We start from the raw sequence: 22627 nt of genomic DNA, 5'->3' as shown, positions 1-22627 counted from the left end.
TAGAGTATAAGGGAAGCTGGAGGGCCCACCAGAGGCCAGTTGGGAGGAGCATGAGATCTGGGCACATCCAACCAACAAGGGAGAGCTGGAGGGTTCCACTGGAAGGAGTGTGGCAGTTTCCCATCCGTGATTATCTCCAAGAATGTAAAGGTTATTGTGTGTCTTTCCCATTAGGCTGGCTTCATAAGGAAGTGCAGAGCAGCACCAAGACATCCTCTCTGAAGGTGAAGAAGCGCTGGTTTGTGTTGACTAACACTGCCCTTGATTACTACAAATCTTCGGAGCGTACAGCCACCAAACTTGGTACACTTGTTCTCAACAGCCTCTGCTCCGTGGTCCAGGCTGATGAGAGAGTCTTTAAAGAAACTGGTAAGAGAGACAGAAAAAGGAAATTCAGTTTTCAAGAACAGCCTTCCCATCAGTGACTGACCAAAGGAGAGAAGGGTTCAGGATAAGGGGAGCACAGGATCTGGTTCAAGAGGCAAAGATAGCTGGACCATTTGGTAATAGTGATGTAATATAATTAAATTTAACATCCCTGTGCAGGGAAAAACACCACAGCAGCCCAACACTGTATCATTTTATTTTAAAGCAGGGAAATACACAAAAATGAGGAGAAACTTAAAAAACAACAGTCTGGTAGCACTTTAAAGACTAACAAAACATGTAGATGGTATCCTGAGCTTTCATGATTATTATTCTTGGTTCTGGAATTCCAACACTCTGGTCATCTGAAGAAGTGGGCTGTGCACATGAAAGCTCAGGATACCATCTATATGTTTCATTAGTCTTTAAAGTGCTAACAGACTATTGGTTGTTTTTTAAGTTTTTCCAGTTACAGACTAACTCGGCTACCCCTCTGAAATTTAAAAAATGAGGAGGTTAGTTAATCAGAAATTAAAAGATACAGTTCCAAAAGTGATCCCTGCAAGCTGCTTGGAAACTTTTTTAAAAGACACCATAATAGAGGCTCAAATTTAAACATGTACCCCAAATTAAAAAAAATAGTGAGAAAGCCAAAGAAGTGCCATCATAGCTTAAAATACAGTAAAACCTGTGTTATCTGACATGCTTGGGGATGAGGGCATGCCGGTAACCTAAAAATTCTGGTTATCTGGGGTGGGGGGAGAGCCATGTGGGGTGTACAGGGGAGGGAGGGCACGGGAGCTGTGCGGGGGTCAGGATGGGGCCTGCTAGGGGAGGCCACAAGCCGCAGGGAAAGCCGAGATGTTTGCTTTCTGCTGCTGTTCGCCCCTCCCCAGGTGTCAAAAATTTGCCGGTTTCTACAGTTTTCTGGATGCTTAAGTTCCAAATAGCACAGGCTTTACTGTAACAATGTAAAAGAAGCAAGGAGACAAAAAAGCATCCTTTAAAAGTGGAAGTTAAGTCCTGGTCCAGAAAACAGAGAGATGCATAAACTCTGGTAAATGAAGTGTAAAGATATAATTAGAAAAGCTAAAAAGAGACCCCTCCCAAATTGAGGTGTCAGTAGAGGAGGTTTTGGAACAAATTGATGCAGTCAGCAGGATTAGAAAATATTCACCCAAGAGTTCTGAGAGAACTCAAATGTGAAATTGCAGAACTACTAACTATTGTTTCGTATCAGAGGGGTAGCCGTATTAGTCTTGATCTGCAAAAGCGACAAGGAGTCCTGTGGCACCTTATAGACTAACAGATTTATTGGACCATAAGCTTTCGTGGGCAAAGACCCACTTCATCAGATGCATCTAGCGGAAATTTCCAGAGGCAGGTATAAATATGCAGGCAAGAATAAGGCTAGAGATAACAAGGTTAATTCAAGTATCAGAGGGGTAGCCGTGTTAGTCTGAATCTGCAAAAGCAACGAGGAGTCCTGTGGCACCTTAGAGACTAACTGAAGTGTACGAGCATAAGCTTTCGTGGGCAAAGACCCACTTCGTCAGATGCAAGGTTAATTCAGTCAAGGAGAATGAGGCCCACTTCTAGCAGCTGATCTGGAGGTGTGAACACCAAGGCTACATCTAGAATGCATCCTTCTATCGACAGAGGGATGCAAATCAAGCACATCAAAATTGCTAATGAAGCTGAGATTTTAATATCCCGTGACTCATTAGTATAAACATGACCGCGGAGCACCAATTGGGAAACACTGCTCTAGACACACCCCAAGAGAGGAGAAGCTGCTTTTGCAGTTGGCTAGCCATTCACAGTCTTTGTTTAATCCTAAGCTGATGGTGTCAAATTTGCAGATGAACTATAGCTCAGCAGTTTCTCTTTGAAGTCTGGTCCTGAAGTATTTTTGCTGCAGGATGGCTACCTTTAAATCTGCTACTGTGTGTCCAGGGAGATTGACGTGTTCTCCTATAGCCGTGGTCCCCAACACGGTGCCCGCGGGCGCCATGGCACCCGTGGGGGCATTTGTCTGCGCCCGCCAAGTGCTCAGGGCTGGCCTGGCCCCGGGCACGTGGCGCATGCGCGGTGCTGGAGCCGGCCCCGGGCGTGTGGTGCACGGTGAGCGCTGGCCCCAGGGGCGCCGCGGATTGACCCCCAGCGGCGCATGGGGGAGGGGGAGGGGAGAGCGCCGGCCCCGGGCGCGCGGCGCTTGGGGAAGGGAGGGGGGGAGAGAGCGCCGGCCCCGGGCGCACGGCGCTTGGGAGAGAGCGCCAGCGCCGGCCCCGGGCATGCGGCGCTTGGGAGAGAGCGCCGGGTGCGCGGCGCTTGGAGGGGGGGGGAGAGCGCCAGCGCCGGCCCCGGGAATGCGGCTATGGGGGGGCCCCGCCCCGCCCAGGGGGGTCCCCTGGGCGCCCGGCGGGCGAATGGCCACGCCCCCTGGCGCCAGGCAACCCCAAATGGTTGGGGACCACTGTCCTATAGGTTTTTGTATGTTGCCATTGCTAATATCTGATTTGTGTCCATTGATTCTTTTATGTAGGGACTGTCCAGTTTGGCCGATGTATATAGCAGAGAGGCATTGCTGGCATGTGATGGCGTATATTACATTGATAGATGTTCAGGTGACTGTACCAGTGACAGTATGGCTGATCTGGTTAGGTCCTGTGATGGTGTCGCTGGTGTAGATATGTGGGCAGAGTTGGCACCGAGGTTTGTTGCATGGATTGGTTCCTGAGTTAGAGTTACTGTGGTGCGATCCATTGTCTACAGCCAATCACTAGGTACAACCGCATTTGCTCCAACTCCTCAGACAGAGATCAACACCTATAAGATCTTCACCAAGCATTCTTGAAACTATGATACCCTCATGAGGAAGTGAGGAAACAGATTAATAGAGACGGACATGTACCCAGAAGCCTCCTACCTCAAGTCAAGCCCAAGAAAGAAACCAACAGAACACCACTGGCCATCACCTACAGTCCTCAGCTAAAACTTCTCCAACGCATCATCAGTGATCTACAGCCCATCCTGGACAATAATCCCTCACTTTCACCGGCCTTGGGAGGCAGGCTAGGCCTCGCCCACAGACGACCCACCAACCTAAAGCAAATTCTCACCAGCAACTATACACCGCACCACAGTAACTCTAACTCAGGAACCAATCCATGCAACAAACCTCGGTGGGGTTTAAGTTGGGGCTATAGGTGATGACAAGTTGTGTTCTGTTGTTGGTTTTCTTGGGTCTGTCTTGAAGTAGATGGCTCTTTCAATTTGTTTTTTTATTTCTCCGGTGAGTAGTTGAGGTTTATAAATGCTTGGTAGAGATCCTGAAGTCTCTGGTCTCTGTCTGTGGGATTAGAGCAGATGCAGTTGTATCGAAGGGCTTGGCTATAGATGATGGATCTTATGGTGTGTCCTGGATGGGAGCTGGAGGCATGTAGGTAACTGTATGAGTCAGTGTGTTTTCTGTAGAGAGTGGTATCTAATTTACCATTGGTGATTTGTACTGTGTTGTCCAGGAATTGGTCTCTCGTGTAGAATGGTCCAGGCTGAGATTGATGGTGGGGTGTAGGTTGTTAAAGTCTCTGTGGAATGCATCCTGTGTTTCTTGGCCAGATCAAAAAGAAAGATAGCTGCAGCGGCACAGGAGCCAAGCAAACAGAGCTGTAAACAGGGGAGTTTGAGTGGGAGTTCTGTTGGAAGTGAAGTTTGTATCTGGTTTTGTATTTGTATTGTTCGTAGGGGCAGTGTGCTGGGAGAGAAGCTGAGCCCTGATTAGGGGGAAGGGCTTCACTGATTAGGGGTCCTATAAAGATAGCCTTCTAGTCAGGCAGCGGCACAGGAGCCAAGCAAACAGAGCTGTAAACAGGGGAGTTTGAGTGGAAGTTTGTAAGGGGAGTTTGGATATTGGAACTTGTTTGGAGTTTGTTTTTGCTGTGGAGAGGGTGTTCTGGTTTGTTTTTGTGTTCACCGGACTAATAGGATTTTGGTGAGAAAGTAGATAAAACACAGAGGCATTAGTGGCCATGGCCCAAGTAGTAGAGAACACAAGGAGGAGGATTGGATGTGGTAGCTGCGGTATGTACATGATTCTGGAGGGAGTACCTGAAAGGAGTTTTGTTTGCATGAAGTGCCGCCTGATCGAGCTGATGGAAGAAAAGATCCGAGGACTGGAGATGCAGGTGGAAACTCTGGTCGAGTTTAGAAGGGGGTTTGAGCAGATGATGGGGCAAAGGCATGATGTGGCTAAAGGGGAAAGCTTAGATATGCAGATGGAAGCAGGATCAAGGGCCTCAGAGGGGGGACTGCTGGGCGAAGAAAATGGACAGTGGAAGCATGTGACTAAGAGGACCAGGCAGAGGAAAAGATGGGTCAGTGAAGGAAAAATAGAGCTCAAGAACAGGTATGTGCAGTTGGAAAATGAAGAAGGGGTACAGCAGGTAGATAATGAAGATAGAAGGGTAAGGAAGAAGAGAAGAGTGGCTAGTCCCATAGATAAAGGGGAAGACTTAATGGAGACAACACTAATAATGAGCATTAGGATTACAAGGGAAAATAGGAATGGTAAGGACTTGCAGCCGGAGGAACCAAGAGATAGACCAGAGAATCACACTGTCACTAGGAAAAGGCAGGTCTATGTGATTGGGGACTCCTTATTGAGAAGAATAGATAGGCCTGTAACCAGAGCTGATCCAGAGAATAGAAGGGTGTGCTGTCTGCCAGGTGCTAAGATACGAGATGTGGAACTGAGGTTGAAGAGAATTATTAAGGGAGCAGGAAGGAATCCATTGATCATCCTTCATGTAGGAACAAATGATACGGCTAGATTCTCGCTGGAACGAATTAAGGGAGACTATGCTAGGCTAGGGAGGATGCTCAAGGAAATTGAGGCTCAGGTGATCTTTAGTGGGATTCTGCCTGTTCCTAGAGAAGGGCAACTAAGATGTGACAGGATTATGATGATCAATAGATGGCTTAGGCAGTGGTGCTATAAGGAGGGCTTTGGGATGTATGGTCACTGGAAGGCATTTATGGAAGAGGACTGTTCTCTAGAGATGGACTTCACCTAAGTAGGGAGGGAAATAGACTTCTAGGCTGGAGGCTGGCTCAACTTATTAAGAGAGCTTTAAACTAGGAATTTGGGGGAGACGGTTGGGAGATGCCCAGGTAATCTCTACGCCAGATTTTAACACTGAGAGGGAGGAAAACGAAGTAAGAAAGGATATAGCTGGGGGTAGGAGAATGAACATGAGGAAGGGTGGGTTGTATACTAGTCTAATAGGTCATATTGGAGGTATAATGTCTGTGCCAAATTGGGTAAAGAATGTGAATGAGGCCAAACAGCAAAAATTAAGATGTTTGTACACCAATGCGAGGAGCCTAGGTAACAAAAAGGAGGAACTAGAGCTATTGGTCCAGGAAGTGAAACCAGATATTATAGGAATAACAGAAACATGGTGGAATACTAGGCATGACTGGAGTACAGGTATTGAAGGGTATGTGCTATTTAGGAAAGACAGAAATAAGGGTAAAGGTGGTGGAGTCGCATTGTATATCAAAGATGAGGTAGAGTGTAAAGAAATAAAAAGTGATGGAATGGAGAAGACAGAGTCCGTTTGGGCAAAAATCACATTGGGGAAGAAAACTATCAGATCCTCCCCTGGGATAGTGCTTGGGGTGTGTTATAGACCACCAGGATCCAATTAGGATATGGATAGAGACCTCTTTAATGTTTTTAATAAAGTAAATACTTATGGAAACTGCGTAATCATGGGAGATTTCAACTTTCCAGATATAGACTGGAGAACAAGTGCTAGTAATAGTAATAGGGCTAAGATTTTCCTAGATGTGATAGCTGATGAATTCCTTCATCAAGTAGTTGCTGAACCAACAAGGGGGGGATGCTATTTTAGATTTGGTTTTGGTGAGTAGCGAGGACCTCATAGATGAAATGGTTGTAGGAGACAACCTTGGCTCGAGTGATCATGAGCTAATTCAGTTTAAATTAAATGGAAGGATAAACAAAAATAAATCTGAGACTAGGGTTTTTTTATTTCAAAAGGGCTAACTTTAATAAATTAAGGAAATTCGTTAGGGAAGTTGATTGGACTAAAGAAATTATGGATCTTAAAGTGGAGGAGGCCTGGAATTATTTTAAGTTAAAGTTGCAGAAGCTGTCAGAAGCCTGTATCCCTAGAAAAGGGAAAAAGTTTACAGGCAGGTGTGTTAGACCAAGCTGGATGAGCAAGCATCTCAGAGAGATGATTAAGAAAAAGCAGAAAGCATATAAGGAGTGGAAAATGGGAGGGATCAGTAAAGAAAGCTACCTTATTGAGGTTAGAGCATGTAGGGATAAAGTGAGAGAGGCTAAAAGTCAGGTAGAGTTGGACCTTGCAAAGGGAATTAAAACCAATAGTAAAAGGTTTTATAGCCATATAAATAGGGAAAAAACAAAAAAAGAAGAAGTAGGACTGCTAATTACTAAGGATGGAGTGGAGGTTAAGGATAATCTAGGAATGGCCCAATACTTGAACAAATACTTTGCTTCAGTCTTTAATGAGGCTAATGAAGAGCGTAGGGATAATGGTAAGTTAACAAATGGGACTAAGGATAAGGAGGTAGATATTACCATATCCGAGGTAAAAGCCAAACTTGAACAGCTTAATGGGAGTAAATCGGGGGGCCCAGATAATCTTCATCCAAGAATATTAAAGGAACTGGCACATGAACTTGCAAGTCCATTAGCAAAAATTTTTAATAAATCTCTAAATTCAGGGGTTGTACCATTTGACTGGAGAATTGCTAATACAGTTCCGATTTTTAAGAAAGGGGAAAAAAGCGACCTGGGTAACTATAGGCCTGTTAGTTTGACATCTGTAGTATGTAAGATCCTGGAAAAAAGTTTGACGGAGAAAGTAGAGACATTGAGGTTAATGGCAATTGGGACAAATTACAACATGGTTTTACAAAAGGTAGATCGTGCCAAACCAACCTGATCTCCTTTTTTGAGAAAGTAACAGATTTTTTAGATAAAGGAAATGCAGTGGATCTAATCTACCTTGACTTTAGTAAGGCATTTGATACAGTACCACATGTGGAATTATTGGTTAAATTGGAAAAGATAGGGATTAATATGAAAGTTGAGAGGTGGATAAGCAACTGATTAAAGGGGAGACTACAGCAGGTCATACTGAAAGGTGAACTGTCAGTTTGGAGGAAGGTTACTAGCGGAGTTCCTCAGGGATCAGTTTTGGGGCCAATTTTATTTAATCTTTTTATTGCTGATCTTGGCACCAAAAGTGGAAGTGTCCTAATAAAATTTGCGGATGACACAAAGTTGGGAGCTATTGCCAATTCAGAAAAGGATCGGGATATCATACAGGAAGATCTGGATGACCTTGTAAATTGGAGTGATAGCAATAGGATGAAATTTAATAGTGAGAAGTGTAAGGTTATGCATTTAGGGATTAATAACAAGAATTTTAGTTATAAGCTGGGGACACATCAGTTGGACGTAACGGAGGAGGAGAAGGACCTCGGAGTCCTGGTTGATTATAGAATGACTATGAGCCACCATTGTGACATGGCCGTGAAAAAGGCTAATACGATCTTGAGATGTATTAGGCGATGTATTTCCAGTAGGGATAAGGAGGTGTTAGTGCCATTATACAAGGCATTGGTGACACCCTATTTGGAATACTGTGTGCAGTTCTGGTCTCCCATGTTTAAGAAGGATGAATTCAAACTGGAACAGGTACAAAGAAGGGCCACTAGGACGATCCGAGGAATGGAAAACCTGTCTTATGAAAGGAGACTCAAGGAGCTTGGCTTGTTTATTTTAACCAAAAGAAGGCTGAGGAAGGACATGATTGCACTTTTTAAATATATTAGTGGGATAAATACCAGGGAGGGAGAGGAATTATTTAAGTTTAATACCAATGTGGACACAAGAACAAATGGATATAAGCAGGCTAGTAGGAAGTTTAGACTTGAGATTAGACAAAGGTTTCTAACCATTAGAGGAGTGAAGTTCTGGAACGGCCTTCCAAGGGAAGTAGTGGGGGCAAAAGATCTATCTGGTTTCAAGATTAAACTAGATGGGTTTATGAAGGGGATGGTTTGATGAGATAACAGGATCTTGGTAACTAATTGACCATTATCAGTGGTAAACAGGTCAATGGAGGGACGATAGGAGTTACTATAGAGAACTTTCTGGGTGTCTGGCTGATGAGTCTTGTCCACATGCTCAGGGTTTAGCTGATCGCCATATTTGGGGTCAGGAAGGAATTTTCCTCCAGGGTAGATTGGCAGAGGCCCTGTTTTTCGCCTTCCTCTGTAGCATGGGGTACAGATCACAGCTAGAGGATTCTCTGCATCTTGGGGTCTTCAAAGTATTTGAAGGCTTCAATATCTGAGATATAGGTGAGAGGATTATTCTAGGAGGGGTGGGTGAGATTTTGTGGCCTGCACTGTGCAGGGGGTCAGACTAGATGATCATAATGGTCCCTTTTGACCTTAAAGTCTATGAATCTATGTCATCCAGATCACAAAGATGTCATCGATGTAGCGTAAGTAGAGAAGTAGTAAAAGGGGACGGGATCTGAGGAAACGTTGTTCTAAGTCAGCCATAAAGATGTTAGCGTACTGTGGGGCCATGCGGGTACCCATAGCTGTGCTGCTGATCTGGAGGTATAAGTTGTCCTCAAATTGGAAATAATTGTGGGTGAGAACAAAGTTACATAGGTCTGCTACCAGATTGGCTGTGGTGTCCTCTAGGATAGTGTTTCTAATTGCTTATAATCCATCTTCATGTGGGATGTTGGTGTATAGAACTTCCACATCCATGGTAGCAAGGATGGTGTTATCAGGGAGGTTATAGATGTTTTGTAGTTTTCTCAGGAAGTCAGTAGTATCTCGGAGATAGCTGGGGGTGTTGGTTGCGTAAGGTTTGAGAAGAGAGTCTACATAGCTGGATAATCCAGTAGTGAGTGTGCCGATACCTGAGATGATGGGACGTCCGGGGTGTCCAGGTTTATGGATTTTGGGAACTAGATAGAACAATCCTGGTCGGGATTCAGAAGGTGTTTCTGTGTGGATTTAGTCCCGAGTAGATGTAGGGAGTTCTTTAAGGAGACAGTGTAGTTTCTTTTGGTATTCTGAAGTGGGATCAGAGGAGAGAGGTCTGTAAAATGTGGTGTTGGAGAGTTGTCTGGTTGCCTCCTGGTCATAGTCAGACTTATTCATAATGACCCCAGCACCCCCTTTATCAGCTAGTTTGATTATAATGTCCAGGTTGTTTTTGAGACTCTGGATAGCATAGTGTTCATCGCGGCTGACATTGTATGTTGCTTGTTGTCGTTTATGAATAATGTCAGTCTGTGCATTGTTGCGGAAGCTTTGTATATAGAAATCCAGATTGTAATTCCAACCATCAGGGGGAGTCCATATACAATTATTTTTCTTTTGGTGTTTATAGGGGGATCTAGTTGGTCAGATTGATGTTCGTTGGTAGTTTGGAAATATTCTCGTAGGCGGAGGTGGCGAAAGAAAGCCTCAAGGTCACCACAAAACTGAATCCACTTCGTGGAGGTTGTGGGGTAGAAAGAGAGACCCCGGGATAAGACAGACTCTTCTGCTGGGTTGAGTTTGTAGCTAGAGAGGTTAACAATATTATCCGGTGGGTTGAGGTAGTTCCTGTTGTAGCCTGTGGTGTGGAGCAGTTTAGAAAGTTTATTGTCTTTTCTTTGTTGTAGGGAATAGAAGTGTGTATAGTAGATTTCTTGTCTGGTGGAACAAAAGTTTTGTAAGGTGTTAGTCAGTGTGGATGTTTGTCTTGAGATGAGATTCTCTAGGTTAGAGATGTCATTCTTGATATTTTTCTGTTTCTTGTGTCGTACCTCGGTGTTTTCGTACCTCGGTACCTTCGGTGGTCTGGACTGTCAGTGTCAGCGTTGTCTGGTCAGGGTCGTTCTCGCGCACTCCTGGCAGGACCTCTACTCCGTTGGTGATCAACTTTCGGCTGCGTGCGTAACAATTGGTGCTCCCTTTATCTAGAGTGTTAGACCCTGTGCACTTGGGTCAACACAGGAGATCTCTGAGAGGCCCCAGAAACGACAGATGCAGGCAAGGTTTGAAATCAGTCGAGCAGGTTTATTGTCAAATGCGAAGCTCTACCAGTTGGTATCAGAGATCAGTACAATGTTACACCACTGGGCACTATGGCCTGCGTTGACAAGGTACCAACACCGGGCAGGCCTATTGCCATATATCAGTTATTAACAGCAGTTAGTCAAAGTTAAGCTACTGTGCATTCTGTAAGTTTAGGCAATACCACCTGCCGTTCAGGCGCCTAGTGCGCCCCCCCCCCCCCCCAAGGTCGGCCGGAGAGCGCCCTCTGCGGTGTCCTTTTATAGACAGGTACAAACAACTTACATCATTTCTTTGCGTACCAGGTTACCACCCTCTGTTGCCTAGTTACCATCCCTCGCCTTATGCAAGGGGGGCTCGCTTACTATCCTTCATGCTGTCAATTCCTGAACCTAGGTCGGTATGTGCATTAGTTTTTAGGGAGTTTTTGTACCAAGACATTTCTTATTAAGATGTTCCATTACTCCCGTTTGGCTTACAGTCTGTACCTAGTGCCTCCCTGTGTCCTTCCATGCTCGACCTAACTTACACAATCACACAGTTATCAGTACGGCCTCTTTCTTGGCTCCTGTGTTACTGAACCAAAGTCTTGCTCACTAGATTGCAGGCCTGTTGCTGTTTTCATGTTACAGGCCTCTATTTAGGCCTGCTGACTCCATGTTACTGACCTTCAACTTACTACTGTATAAGATATTAATCAGGTGGTTCCTTAATTTCTTGGATAATGTGAAGCAGAGTCTCTCACTGTAGTCAGTACAGTATATTGATCTTAATGGGTTGTTCACTTTCAGTCCTTTGGGTACAATGTCCATCTTTTTGCACTTGGATAGAAAGATGTCTGTCTGAATCTGTGCAACTTTTTTCATATGGTTGATGGATTTCCATTCCAAACGGAATGGATAAACACCCACAGAGAGAAATCCTGGGGGAGCTTGTCTCTGTCCATGGGATTGGAGCAAATCCAGTTGTATCTTAGGGCCTGGCTGTAAATATTGATTGGGAAATGTGTCTTGGGTGGAAGCTAGAGGCATGTAGATGAGTGTAACAGTTGGTAGGTTTCCGGTATAAGGTGGTGGAAATGTGTCTGCCATGTAATTGTACTGCAGTGTCAAGGAAGTAAATCTCTTGTGCGGACTGGTCCAGGCTAAGGTTGATGGTGGGGTGGAAGTTGTTGAAATCTCTGTGAAATTCTTCAAGGGTCTCCTTCCCGTGGGTCCATAAGATGAAGATGTCATCAGTGTAGCATCAGTAGAGTAAGAGTGCTGGGGGTGAGATCTGAGGAAACGTTGTTCAAGGTCAGCCATAAAGATGTTGGCATTATTGTGGGGCCATGCGGGCACCCATAACTGTGCCGCTGACTTGAAGATGTAAATTGTCTCCAAATTGGAAATAGTTGTAGATGAGGACAAAGTTGCAGAGGTCTGTAAACAGGTGTGCAGTGGCATCATCAGGGAAATTAGGGGAGCAGATTGGGAAGCTGCCAGCCCACCGTAGTTCCAGCACCCTCCCCCCTCCAAGGACAGACAGGACTTTCTGGAAAAGCAGCAAGTGGTGGATAAAGCAGGCTGCCAAACAGTGTTACGGGGGTGTATTGCACAACTTTAAATGAGCATGTGCTGTCATTGAGAAGCCATGTAACAACAAAACAGTGTTAGCCAGGACAACGTTAAGTGAGGGGTTATCATAGAAATCTTTGGGGGGGATCAACAAGCCTGTGAACCAGAGGGATGCAGTGATATAATGTACTTAGATTTTCAGAAAACTTTGACAAAGTCCCTCACTGAAGGGTCTTAAGAAAAGTTACTTGTCTTGATATAAGAGGATTGGTCATGGAATGGTAATTGGTTAAAAGTTAGGGTACAAACGGTAGGAATAAATGGTCAGTTTTCAGAATGGAGAGAGTTAAATAGAGGTATCCCTCAGGAGTCTGTACTATTCATTGTATTCATAAATGATCTGGAAAGGGGATAAACGGTGACATGGCAAAATTTGCAGATCCTAAACTGCTCAAGATGGTTAAGGCCAAAGGAGACTATGAGCAGCTACAAAAGGATCTCTCAGAACTGGACAGCAAAGTGACAGATGAAATTCAATGTTGATAAATGCAAAGTAATGCACATTGGAAAACATCATCCCACCTATGCACATAAAATGATGGGGTCTAAGTTAGCAGTTAACTAATTAACTCAAGAAAGATCTTGGAAACAGACAATGTGCATCAGCAATCATCAAAGCTGGTTGAGAGAGACAGTGAGTGTGTGTAGATTCATGTGCTGAGCTGTTTGTTTGTGCTGTGGCCCGCAGTTGGAGGTTGTGAGCTTCTTAACAAGGATTTGAAATCTAGAGCCCTCTGTTCTGGGTCAGCCCTTGGTCAGGGTTTCAGGAAGGCCAGGGCTTTATAAAGCCTGCTAGTAAGCGACCAGGGAGCTTTGCGACCAGGAGCAGCTAACAGGGAATTTTGTGAGGGAGTTTGGAGGGGAAGCTAGAAGGGGGCTGGATACACTCACCATTCTTCGAGTAGTGTCCCCGTGGGTGCTCCACTGTCAGGTGTTGGGCTTGTCCCAGTGCCGCAGTTTGGAGATTTTTCTATAGCAGTAGCCCCTGCAGGACTGCGCATGTGCAGAAGCCACCTCACGCTGTTGACGCCCTTTCTGCGGTGTTCAGTCCGTCCCGTCAGTTCCTCCTAACCGTCCATGGTCGCAGACGGAGTTGGAACGAGCTCCTGCCTCCGCCTGAGGAGAAAGCAGAATAATTGTTATTGTTTCGTCTATTGGTCCCAGTTCAGCCCCTACCTATAGTTAGTTAGTGTTTTTACAGTTTATAGTTAGTTAGTTTGAAAAAAGAAGAAAGTTTTGAGTATATATATATATATATAGAGAGAGAGAGAGAGAGAGAGAGAGACCTTTCGTTATTGTACATAGTTAAACTTTACTCCGCAGACTCTTTTAGCCGTAGTCTGACGGATTCGTTCAAAATGCCCAGTTCCCAGGGCTTCAAAAAGTGAACGTCATGTGGAGATGCCATGCCAGCATCGGACGGCCAAGCCAGATGCATACGGTGCCTCGGGGAAGGCCACATCCCCCCAAAATGCAGCCATTGTTCAAAGTTAACTGCTCGCACAAGGCGAGACAGAAAAATGAGGTTGAAAATGCTCCTCTTCAACAAAGCCCTCCAACTGCTGCTTCCGGAGCAACAACAAAGGAAGTTACAGCCTCGTAAGTCCCATGAGGGGAAGGGCCCGACTCAGCCTAGAAGCACGAGTGCAGGGGTCGCACCGGGCACTTCGGGCTTGTTGGCGAGACACGCTACGGCTAAGTCCTCTAAGCCCCGCAGCACCTTGGTGCCTAGCCCCGCTGCATCTTCTTTTTCGGGGTCGGCATCGCATGACCCACCCCGTCCAGAGTCAGCGCCAGTCGTGGCACCGCCAGATCAGCCACCGAAAATGATGCTAAGAGCACAGCCGGCACCGATAGTCGAGTTGGCACCAAGAAGCCGAAACAGCCTGTACGGGACACCACGGCGCCGACAACTGAGCCGAGCCCGGTGCCGAGGCACGAGCCTGCACTGACGCACGAGCCGGCGCAGAGGCATGAGCCAGCACCGAGAACAGATGTGGTGCCGAGATGCGGGTTGGCACCGACAAAAGATACGGTGCCGAGGAGGACTGCAGCACCAGTAGAACTGACAGCACTGACCAGCCCACATGATGCACTGGGGGGGGGGGCCCGCACCGGACAACACCATCTCCTGACAGGGCAGTGTTCTCACCTGAGCACTCACTGTCCCCACTGCACCATACAGACAGACATGGTCACACTCGGTACAGGTCATCACCTCGTTACTATTGGAGATCTCCATGACCATCACCCTCAAGGTACTACCGCTCATACCGGTCCAGATCTCCTTCTCATTATACGATCCGTTCGGGCTCGGATGCCTCGCCATCACGATCGTGCTATTCCCAGCACAGGAGCTTCAGTCCCTACTCTCCTTGCCGCTTTCCGCGTCACTATGGTGGTCGCTATACTCGCCACTGTCGACACCACACGTACTCCCGTGGTGCTGCTCATTCGCCATCAATCTTGCCAGAGCATCCCTGTTCACGTTCACCTCGCCTTTCTATGCAGGAGATTATCCCTCCGGGACAGGGTCCACCGACATCCACGGGTGATGCCCCTTCAACGTCCACCCAGCAGGAGGGCGATAACTGTTCCCCTATCCATGAGGAGCAACATATGGTCTCGCCGATGGATCAGTTGTTGTCGTCACTGGACGATGCAGTTTTTCCTGGAGACTCCTCCCTGGTTGACGACTACAAGTAATTCCAGGACTTGTTCAAGAGAGTCGCTCACACTCAGAACTTGTGCACCTTGGATGTGCCTCAGAAGCAGCATCCTCTCTTGAGGAATCTGCAACAATCCACTAAACCAAAGCTGGCCCTGCCTTTTGATGAGGCCATACTGGAAATTTCAAATGAAATATGGCAGACCCCGGCATCAGTACCTCCTACGAACAAGCGTATCGATAAGAAGTACTTTGTGGATCCCAAGGATGCACAATTCCTATTCATGCATCCTCCAACCAACTCTATAGTTATGGACACGGCGCAACAAAAGTCTAAGACTGCGCACACAAAAAACACAGCGCAGGACAAAGATGCTAAGCGCCTAGATCTATTGGGCAGGAAGGTTTATTCCTCAGCCACAGCCACCCTGAGGATGGCCTACTATTCAGCTCAGTTGGCCAACCACGATTTCGACAATTATTCCAAACTGATACCGCTCTTGGAATACTTGCCTGAGCCTAAGAAACAGATCCTCTAGGCTGTGGTACAGGAGGGCTATACATCAGCATGCACCGCCCTCCAAATATCCCTTGACATTGCCAATTCAGCCTCACGTACAACGGCAACATCGGTTGTTATGTGTCGGGCGTCGTGACTTCACCTTGCTGCTGTGCCTAAGGACCTTCAGCCTAAGGTCGAAGACCTACCTTTCGACCGGCGTTCCCTCTTCGCCAAGAACACTGATCAAGTGTTTCATTCTGGGAAGGACTCATGCACCACTCTGAGGACACTCGGAATATACACTCCGCCCTTCCGGTGCAAGAAGTTTGTCCCGTACAACAGGCAAAGGCCCTTCTCCTATGCCATGCCCTGAATCCGGCCTTACGACCAGACTAGGCACAGACAATGACCGCAGCGTCATCGTCCACAAACCACCAAAACATCGAACCAGCAGCAACCGAGGCAGCAAGTTTGATGCATCAGTCGAGAGACTGTGAACCATTCCCCTTCTAGAGGCTTCTCACGACCACGCCAAGCTCTTGCGCCATCACCGACGACCCTATTACACCAGATGGTGTACCGTAACCACCAATGGATGGGTCAGAGAGATCCTCGCCTCCAGTCTCGCCATTCCTTTCTCCACTCAACCCCCTCCCACCCTCCCATCCCATCCCTCTTCAGGGACCCTTCTCATGAGCCTCTGATACAAGAAGAGGTTTCTTGTCTACTTACCATAGGAGCGGTGGAGAGGGTCCCACGTGAGTTCAGAGGAAAAGGCTTCTATTCTCATTACTTCCTCATGCAGAAGAAGTCCAGCAGATGGAGGCCTATCCTAGATCTTCGCAGACTAAACAGGCACCTGCGGAAACAAAAGTTCAAGATGGCCACCTTAGCCTCTATCACTCCTGCACTGAAGGAAGGGGATTGGTTCGCGTCTTTCGATCTCTAAGACGCGTACTTTCACGTAGCGGCACATCCAGCCCACAGGAGGTTTCTTCGTTTCACTCTTGGGGATGAATACTACCAGTACACAGTGTTACCGTTCAGTTTTTCAGCGGCACCGAGAGTGTTTTACAAGATTCTAGCCGTTGTAACCGCTTACCTCCACCGCACAGGCATCACTATTTTTACCTACCTGGACGACTGCCTCTTAAAGGCCCCTAGGGTATGTCTAGACTACATGGCTCCATCGACGGAGCCATGTAGATGAGTTTACTAGACATAGGAAAATGAAGCAGCGATTTAAATAATCACTGCTTCATTTACACAAAAATGGCCACTGCGCTGTGCCGATCAGCTGTTTGAGAGGCTATCAAAATAAAAAAAGTCGATAATAGTGGGGGATTTCAGTTATTCCCATGTTGACTGGGTCCACGTCTCCTCAGGACAGGATGCAGAGATAAAATTTCTTGATACCTTAAATGACTGCTTCTTGGAGGCTCTGGTTCTGGAACTTAAAAGGGGAGAGGCAATTCTTGATTTTGTCTTAAGCAGAGCACAGGATCTGGTTCAAGAGGTAAATATAACTGGACCGCTTGGAAATAGTGACTATAATGTAATAAAATGTTAACGTCCCAGTGGTGAGAAAAACACCTCAGCAGCCCAACACTGTGGCGTTTAATTTTAGAAAGAGTAACTACACAAAAATGAGGAGGTTAGTTAAACAGAAATTAAAAGGTACAGTGACAAAAAGTAAAATCTTTGAAAGCTTCATGGAAGCTTTTTAAAGACACCACAATAGAGGCCCAATGTAAATGTATACCTGTGACGGGGCAGCTTCCGCACCTCACACGGCCGAGGCGCCATCCCCAGCGTGATGGGGAGAAGCGGCGGCCCCGCTCCAGCGCTGTGCAGCTTGCTCTGCCGTGGCCAAAGAGGGTGCTGGGGACACGGATGGGCAGGGAGCGCCCGAGCTCGCATGGCCACGGCAAGAGCTGGGAAGCTGCGGGGCTGGCGCAGCCGCACATGCGCAGGGCTCGCAGCAGCTCCAGCCTGGGCCGGAGTTAGCCGAGAGCTAGAGAGGGGCAGCGGTTGGAGGAGCGGATGCAGGCCCCTCCTCTGGCGCACCGGTTGTCACGGCGGCGGGACGCTTAAAAGGAGCACCACCGCCAGAAGAAAAGGGGAGGAGAGCCGAGGTGCATGGGGCCGAGGGGTGCAGAGGAGAGGAGAGCGGAGGAGACCGAAGGAGAATCCCGATGGGAGGCCTCGCAGAGGCTGTAAGAGCTGCCCCTGCGGGGGCCACCGGACAAAACTACCACCGCAGCTCAGCGGGGGAGGTAGGAAGCGACCCAGGGCAGGGTAGCAATCCCGGGGGGTTCGTGTGTTTTGGGGTGGATTCTTCCCCCCACCAACCGGAACTGGGGCGTGGTCCCCAGTCCTTAGGGCCCTGGGTCGGGACTCGGAGTTGGGGTGGGCCCGAGCCCCCCTACTTCACCTCGCCGGCCCGCCAATGCACCCGGGGAAGAGGACTTTAGAAGAGGACCACCCCTGCGCGGGGTTTTTCTGCGGGACCGACAGCGGGGTGTGGGCTTGTGGGCCCCAAGTGGGGCACACCTACATGCCCCATAACAATACCCCAAATTAAAAAACACAGTAAAAGAACCAAAAAACTGCTCCCATGGCTTAACAACCAAGTAAAAGAAGCAGTGAGAGATAAAAAGATATCTTTTGAGGTGGCAAAGTTTGTGGACGACACTAAACTGCTCACGGTAGTTAAGACCAAAGCAGTCTGAGAAGAACTTCAAAAAGATCTCACAAAACTAAGTGATTGGGCAACAAAATGGCAAATGAAATTTAATATGGATAAATGTAAAGTAATGCACATTGGAAAAAATAACCCCAACTACACATAAAATATGATGGGAGCTAATTTAGCTACAACTAATCAAGAAAGAGATCTTGGAGTCATCGTGGATAGTTCTCTGAAGACGTCCATGCAGTGTGCAGCGGCAGTCAAAAAAAGCAAACAGGATGTTAGAAATCATTAAAAAAAGGATAGAGAATAAGATGGAGAATATCTTATTGCCCTTACATAAATCCCTGGTACGCCCACATCTTGAATACTTCTTACAGATGGGGTCTCCTCATTTCAAAAAAGATATACTTGCATCAGAAAAGGTTCAGAGAAGAGCAACTAAAAGGATGAGGGCTTTGGAACAGGTCCCATATGAGGAGAGAATAAAGAGACTGGGACTTTTCAGCTTGGAAAATAGGAGACTAAGGGGGGATAGGATAGAGGTCTATAAAATCATGAGTGGTGTGGGGAAAGAGAATAAATTATTTACTTGTCCCCGTAACGTAAGAACTAGGGGTCACCCTTACCCTTAAACCCTACCCCTAAACTGACCTCTCTGTTCCTAAGTCCAAGTAAAGTAGTTTTTTGGCAATGCCTTCCAGACTTCCATCTCATAACTGCCCATCGGATCAACCCACGGGATTCAATGGAGTGGCTGACCTGGTGGCTCAAAAGCTAACCCTAACCCTAACCCTCCTCCAAACTTTTACCCCTAATTCTAACCCGGACCCCAACCCTCACCCCAACCCTAAAGGACTGGAATTAATCTGAAATCCCAGCAGCCACCAAAAGAATACCCAAAACCATAAATTGGTAGCGCTGCATGCTAAATCCTGGGGGACCTGGCTCAATGAGCTTGAAAAGGGCTTGCAACAGTTTTTACTCCGTGCTCAGCCACTCTACTTGTCACCAAAGCAAAATCTGCTCCTTGCACTGTTGCTAAGCAGTTGCTCTCCTTAAGCTCAGAGATGTCTGCAGATCTGCACTGCGTGACAGATATCTATACAGACAGATACACGTGAGCACATAAATTTGTGCATGACATCTGTGAAGTAAAACAGGCCATGCAAGCCAATAATTTATTAAACCTTCATCTTGTAAAGCCAGTTACAAATTAAAAAGGGAAAGCAGAAGGAAATCTATAATAGAAATGAGCATGTTAGAACAAGAAGTGAGAGGTGTTAACATTCCTAACTGGGTTCAAGCTGCCTGCAGCTACCCAAGAGCTAGACCAGTGTTTCTTGAACTATGTTCCACGGAACACTGGTGTTCCATGGACAACTCACAGGTGTGCCGCGACCTCTTTTGTTTTTGTTACTTCTTTGGTTTTGTCTTTTTTTGTCTGACAATTTTTTTTGGAAGAAATTTTTCATAGGTGTTCCGCATAAAAAAATATTATTGTTTGGTGTTCCCTAGTCTCAAAAAGTTTAAGAAACACTGAGCTAGACTATAGCAGAAGGGAAGGAGAAATTTTTAAGCCATGGTTACATATATTAAAAGGCTCCATTCAGTGTATTTGACCAAATATACAATGTGATCATTGTTATTTTGCTCATCTTCTTTGCCTTCCTGACTGTCTGAAGTCGTCACCTGGTCATCTTCTTTATTATGGAAGTAACAAAAAAGAGCTCTTGTAAGACTCACCACTAAGGCTTCTTAAGGCAAAATTCCAGTTTAAAAAAACGTAATGTCAACATTAAGTACATCCCAAGCCTAGTGACAGTTCTAGTCTCTGCATATTGCAGGAAGGTTGAGGGAGGGGGAAAGAGAAATGTGTCAACTAAGCTTGTTTTATTTTCTGAGACAAACTGTTCTCTTTGGGCTTTGCTAAAAACTCATGGAATGGAAGGCAGGAGCTTTACTGGTAAAGAAGGCAGTTAGAACTGTGGTGTGTGAAGATGTTGCAGGAGAAAGTGGTGGCCTTTCCTGTTCGAGTGGCAGGAAACGTAGTTCATCTGCACTCTGAATGCTTCGTAAGAGCCACCACTTTTTGTAAGGCAAGTGTCCCTCCATCCCAAAAGCCTAAGGGTCCTGCAATACAAAGTGCTGAGTTTGAACTAAAATTGGGGATGAGGTCTGAAACAGCTCTTTTCTTCTAAATGCAACTAACTGGCACTCATGCCCCAGGAAAGACAACCCTTCGCTTTTCAACATGGGCTGTTTGGATTGTAGTTGAAGCTGAATCCGTTTAGGATCCATTTCAGACAACCCACCCTGTCTTTGTGAGAGGCCGTCATCTTGTCCTTGAGAGAGAACCATAGATGCTAGTGGGACTGTCCATACTGGCAGATGATTTGACACTGCAGCGTTTCTTCACAATCATGTTGATGTAGGCTTTCATGATCTTTATTATTTCTCCAACCTGGACCAAAAAAATGAAAGAATGAGTAGGCAGACAGAAAACGTAGTAGTTAGGTATATGAAGTACTTTATAGGAGTGATGGCAATAGATATTTTACATGTGATACCAAAAGTGACAGATTGTGAGAGTATGGATGAAGAATAATGGGGGGTTACAGCTCTGTGATTATGCAGTCATTTAGGAATCGACGTAGCTTGGTAGGTCTAATGATTTTTTGTTTTAATACAAAAATCAATGTCATAAACATTCAAGTTTCCAAAGTCAGGAACTCAAAAATATAGGAAATGAGGCTAAACTAAGGTTGCATAGGCAGGAACCTTAACCAAAACCGCAAGAGATAACAATACTTTATCCCTCCCTAACAAACCCCAGAATGATTACTGTGGTTCTTTGAGATGAGCTGTCTACTTGGATTCCACTTCTGTTCCTTTTGGGTGTGCACATATCTCATGCACTCAAATAAGATTCTTTTGGCTAGCAACATTTGCTGGGGTCATGCTTGGACTCCAGATGACCTCAACTAGGGAATAGAGCTAGATAATACCAATGCAGTGCCCTGTGAATTTCTGAAATAGGCATACTTACAGAAGCTGCCTCTGCTTTAGTGGAAGTGGCTCTAATCTGCATGGGTAGATCTAGCTTAGATACCTTTAACATGGTCTAGTAGTTAGATACCTATTTAGAAAATCTCTGGGTGAAAAGAGCCTGACCGTGCCAGGGTCAGCAGTTTGGCTACCCACCGGTTTGAGTGAGTCTTTGGGGAAAGAAAACTGGAAGGTGAATATACTGATTTAAATATGACAAACAGCCTTAGGAAGAAACTTGGGGTGAGGCTTAAGAATCATTTTTATGGATCATCACGTAAGATGGAGCAGCCATGGGGCCTGAATTTTCCCTATCTTTCAAGCTATAACTACTAAATCTTGGACAAAATATGGAGAGATGTGATTGCTTAGGAAGAGCAAAGGTACTTAAGTTAGACTGAATTCAACCTCTGACGTGAAACTGAGGGCTCTGAGTCTTTTTTTTTAATGTGCAAATCTAGACAGAACCTTAACTGTTAGTCACTAGAAAATCTCAGCGAGACAGAAAATTGCAGCCAAGTTCCACCTTCCTCTGTCTTTGTTTGCTCATAGGCTACTGGAACATCATAGTCCATGGTCGAAAGCACTCATACAGACTCTACACCAAGCTACTGAATGAAGCTATGCGCTGGGCCTCTGCCATCCAAGGAGTCATTGACAGCAAGATTCCCATAGAAACACCCACACAGCAGCTTATTCGTGACATAAGGGTAGGTAGCATTGAATGCTGCAGTCAAAGATCAGGAGAATATTCCAGATCTGCAGACGGGGATTCCGGAGCCAGTGGAGGCATGACCACCTACTTTTTAACACTGGCAGAGGTATGGAGCTTTGGGCAGGCATAGAGCAGTGCTTCATAGCAGGGAACCCTAGCCCCTTCTAACCATACAGCCTGGCCCCTCTTTGTAAGCCCTATATCCCTCCCCCTGGAGAATCCAGAGCTGGGCCGTGGTGATTGCCTATGTCCTAGAACTGGAAGGGGCCTTGAAGGTCATCAAGTCCAGTCCCCTGTCCTCACAGCAGGACCAATTACCATCCCTGACAGATTTTTGCCCCAAATCCCTAAATGGCCTCCACAAGGATTGAACTCTCAACCCTGGGTTTAGCAGGCCAATGCTCAAACCACTGAGCTGTGCACCCTGAGTGTCACAAAATGAATATCCGTATACATATCTGCAACGGTAAGCTGCATAGAGCTGCATCCACATCCAGTGATGCAGATACCTGTGGCTATAAAGCGGATCATCATGGATTTGCAGGGCTCTACCAGTCCCCCCATCTGCCCTTGTGGCCTCTCCATTTCTGACCTACTCACCATCACTATTTTAGCTTTGTGGCAAGAAGAGAAGTGTCTTAAAAGGATTGGGGGGAAATATTTGTAATTGTGCAGCTAACACAATCACGTCAAACTTAAAGCTATAAGCTAATCTGCAGGAGTTCTGGCTAATCCCATTGTTGGATTTCACCAGGCACATGCTGAACTCCACGCTAGGGGTGTGCAAATCCTCCTTATGCACAAGTCAGAAACAGTTGTCATGTGCAGATCCTCCAGATACCCACATTGGGATTCTCATTCCTATTGG

The 22627-nt window shown here is 46.2% G+C and overlaps 1 protein-coding gene across 6 annotated transcripts in view; it reads left to right on the top strand.

The window, feature by feature from the left end:
- The window catches only part of LOC102447238 (unconventional myosin-X-like), a 316165-nt gene that overhangs the window by 239821 nt on the left and 53717 nt on the right, over nucleotides 1-22627 (top strand). For 4 of the 6 annotated variants that reach the window (XM_075914469.2, XM_089779563.1, XM_089779567.1 and 1 more), the window contains 2 exons: nucleotides 175-369; nucleotides 21597-21754. In XM_075914469.2, the coding sequence (XP_075770584.2) occupies nucleotides 175-369; nucleotides 21597-21754 (353 nt within the window). The remainder of the gene's footprint in view (nucleotides 1-174; nucleotides 370-21596; nucleotides 21755-22627) is intronic. The other 2 variants (XM_089779562.1, XM_089779564.1) reach the window with 2 other exon arrangements.

This window comes from Pelodiscus sinensis, chromosome 7 (assembly GCF_052426305.1).
Source record: "Pelodiscus sinensis isolate ZL-2025 chromosome 7, ASM5242630v1, whole genome shotgun sequence".
NCBI lineage: Eukaryota > Metazoa > Chordata > Testudines > Trionychidae > Pelodiscus > Pelodiscus sinensis.
Note: the sequence above shows the minus strand (reverse complement) of the source record. Positions and strands in the feature narration are given on the sequence as shown.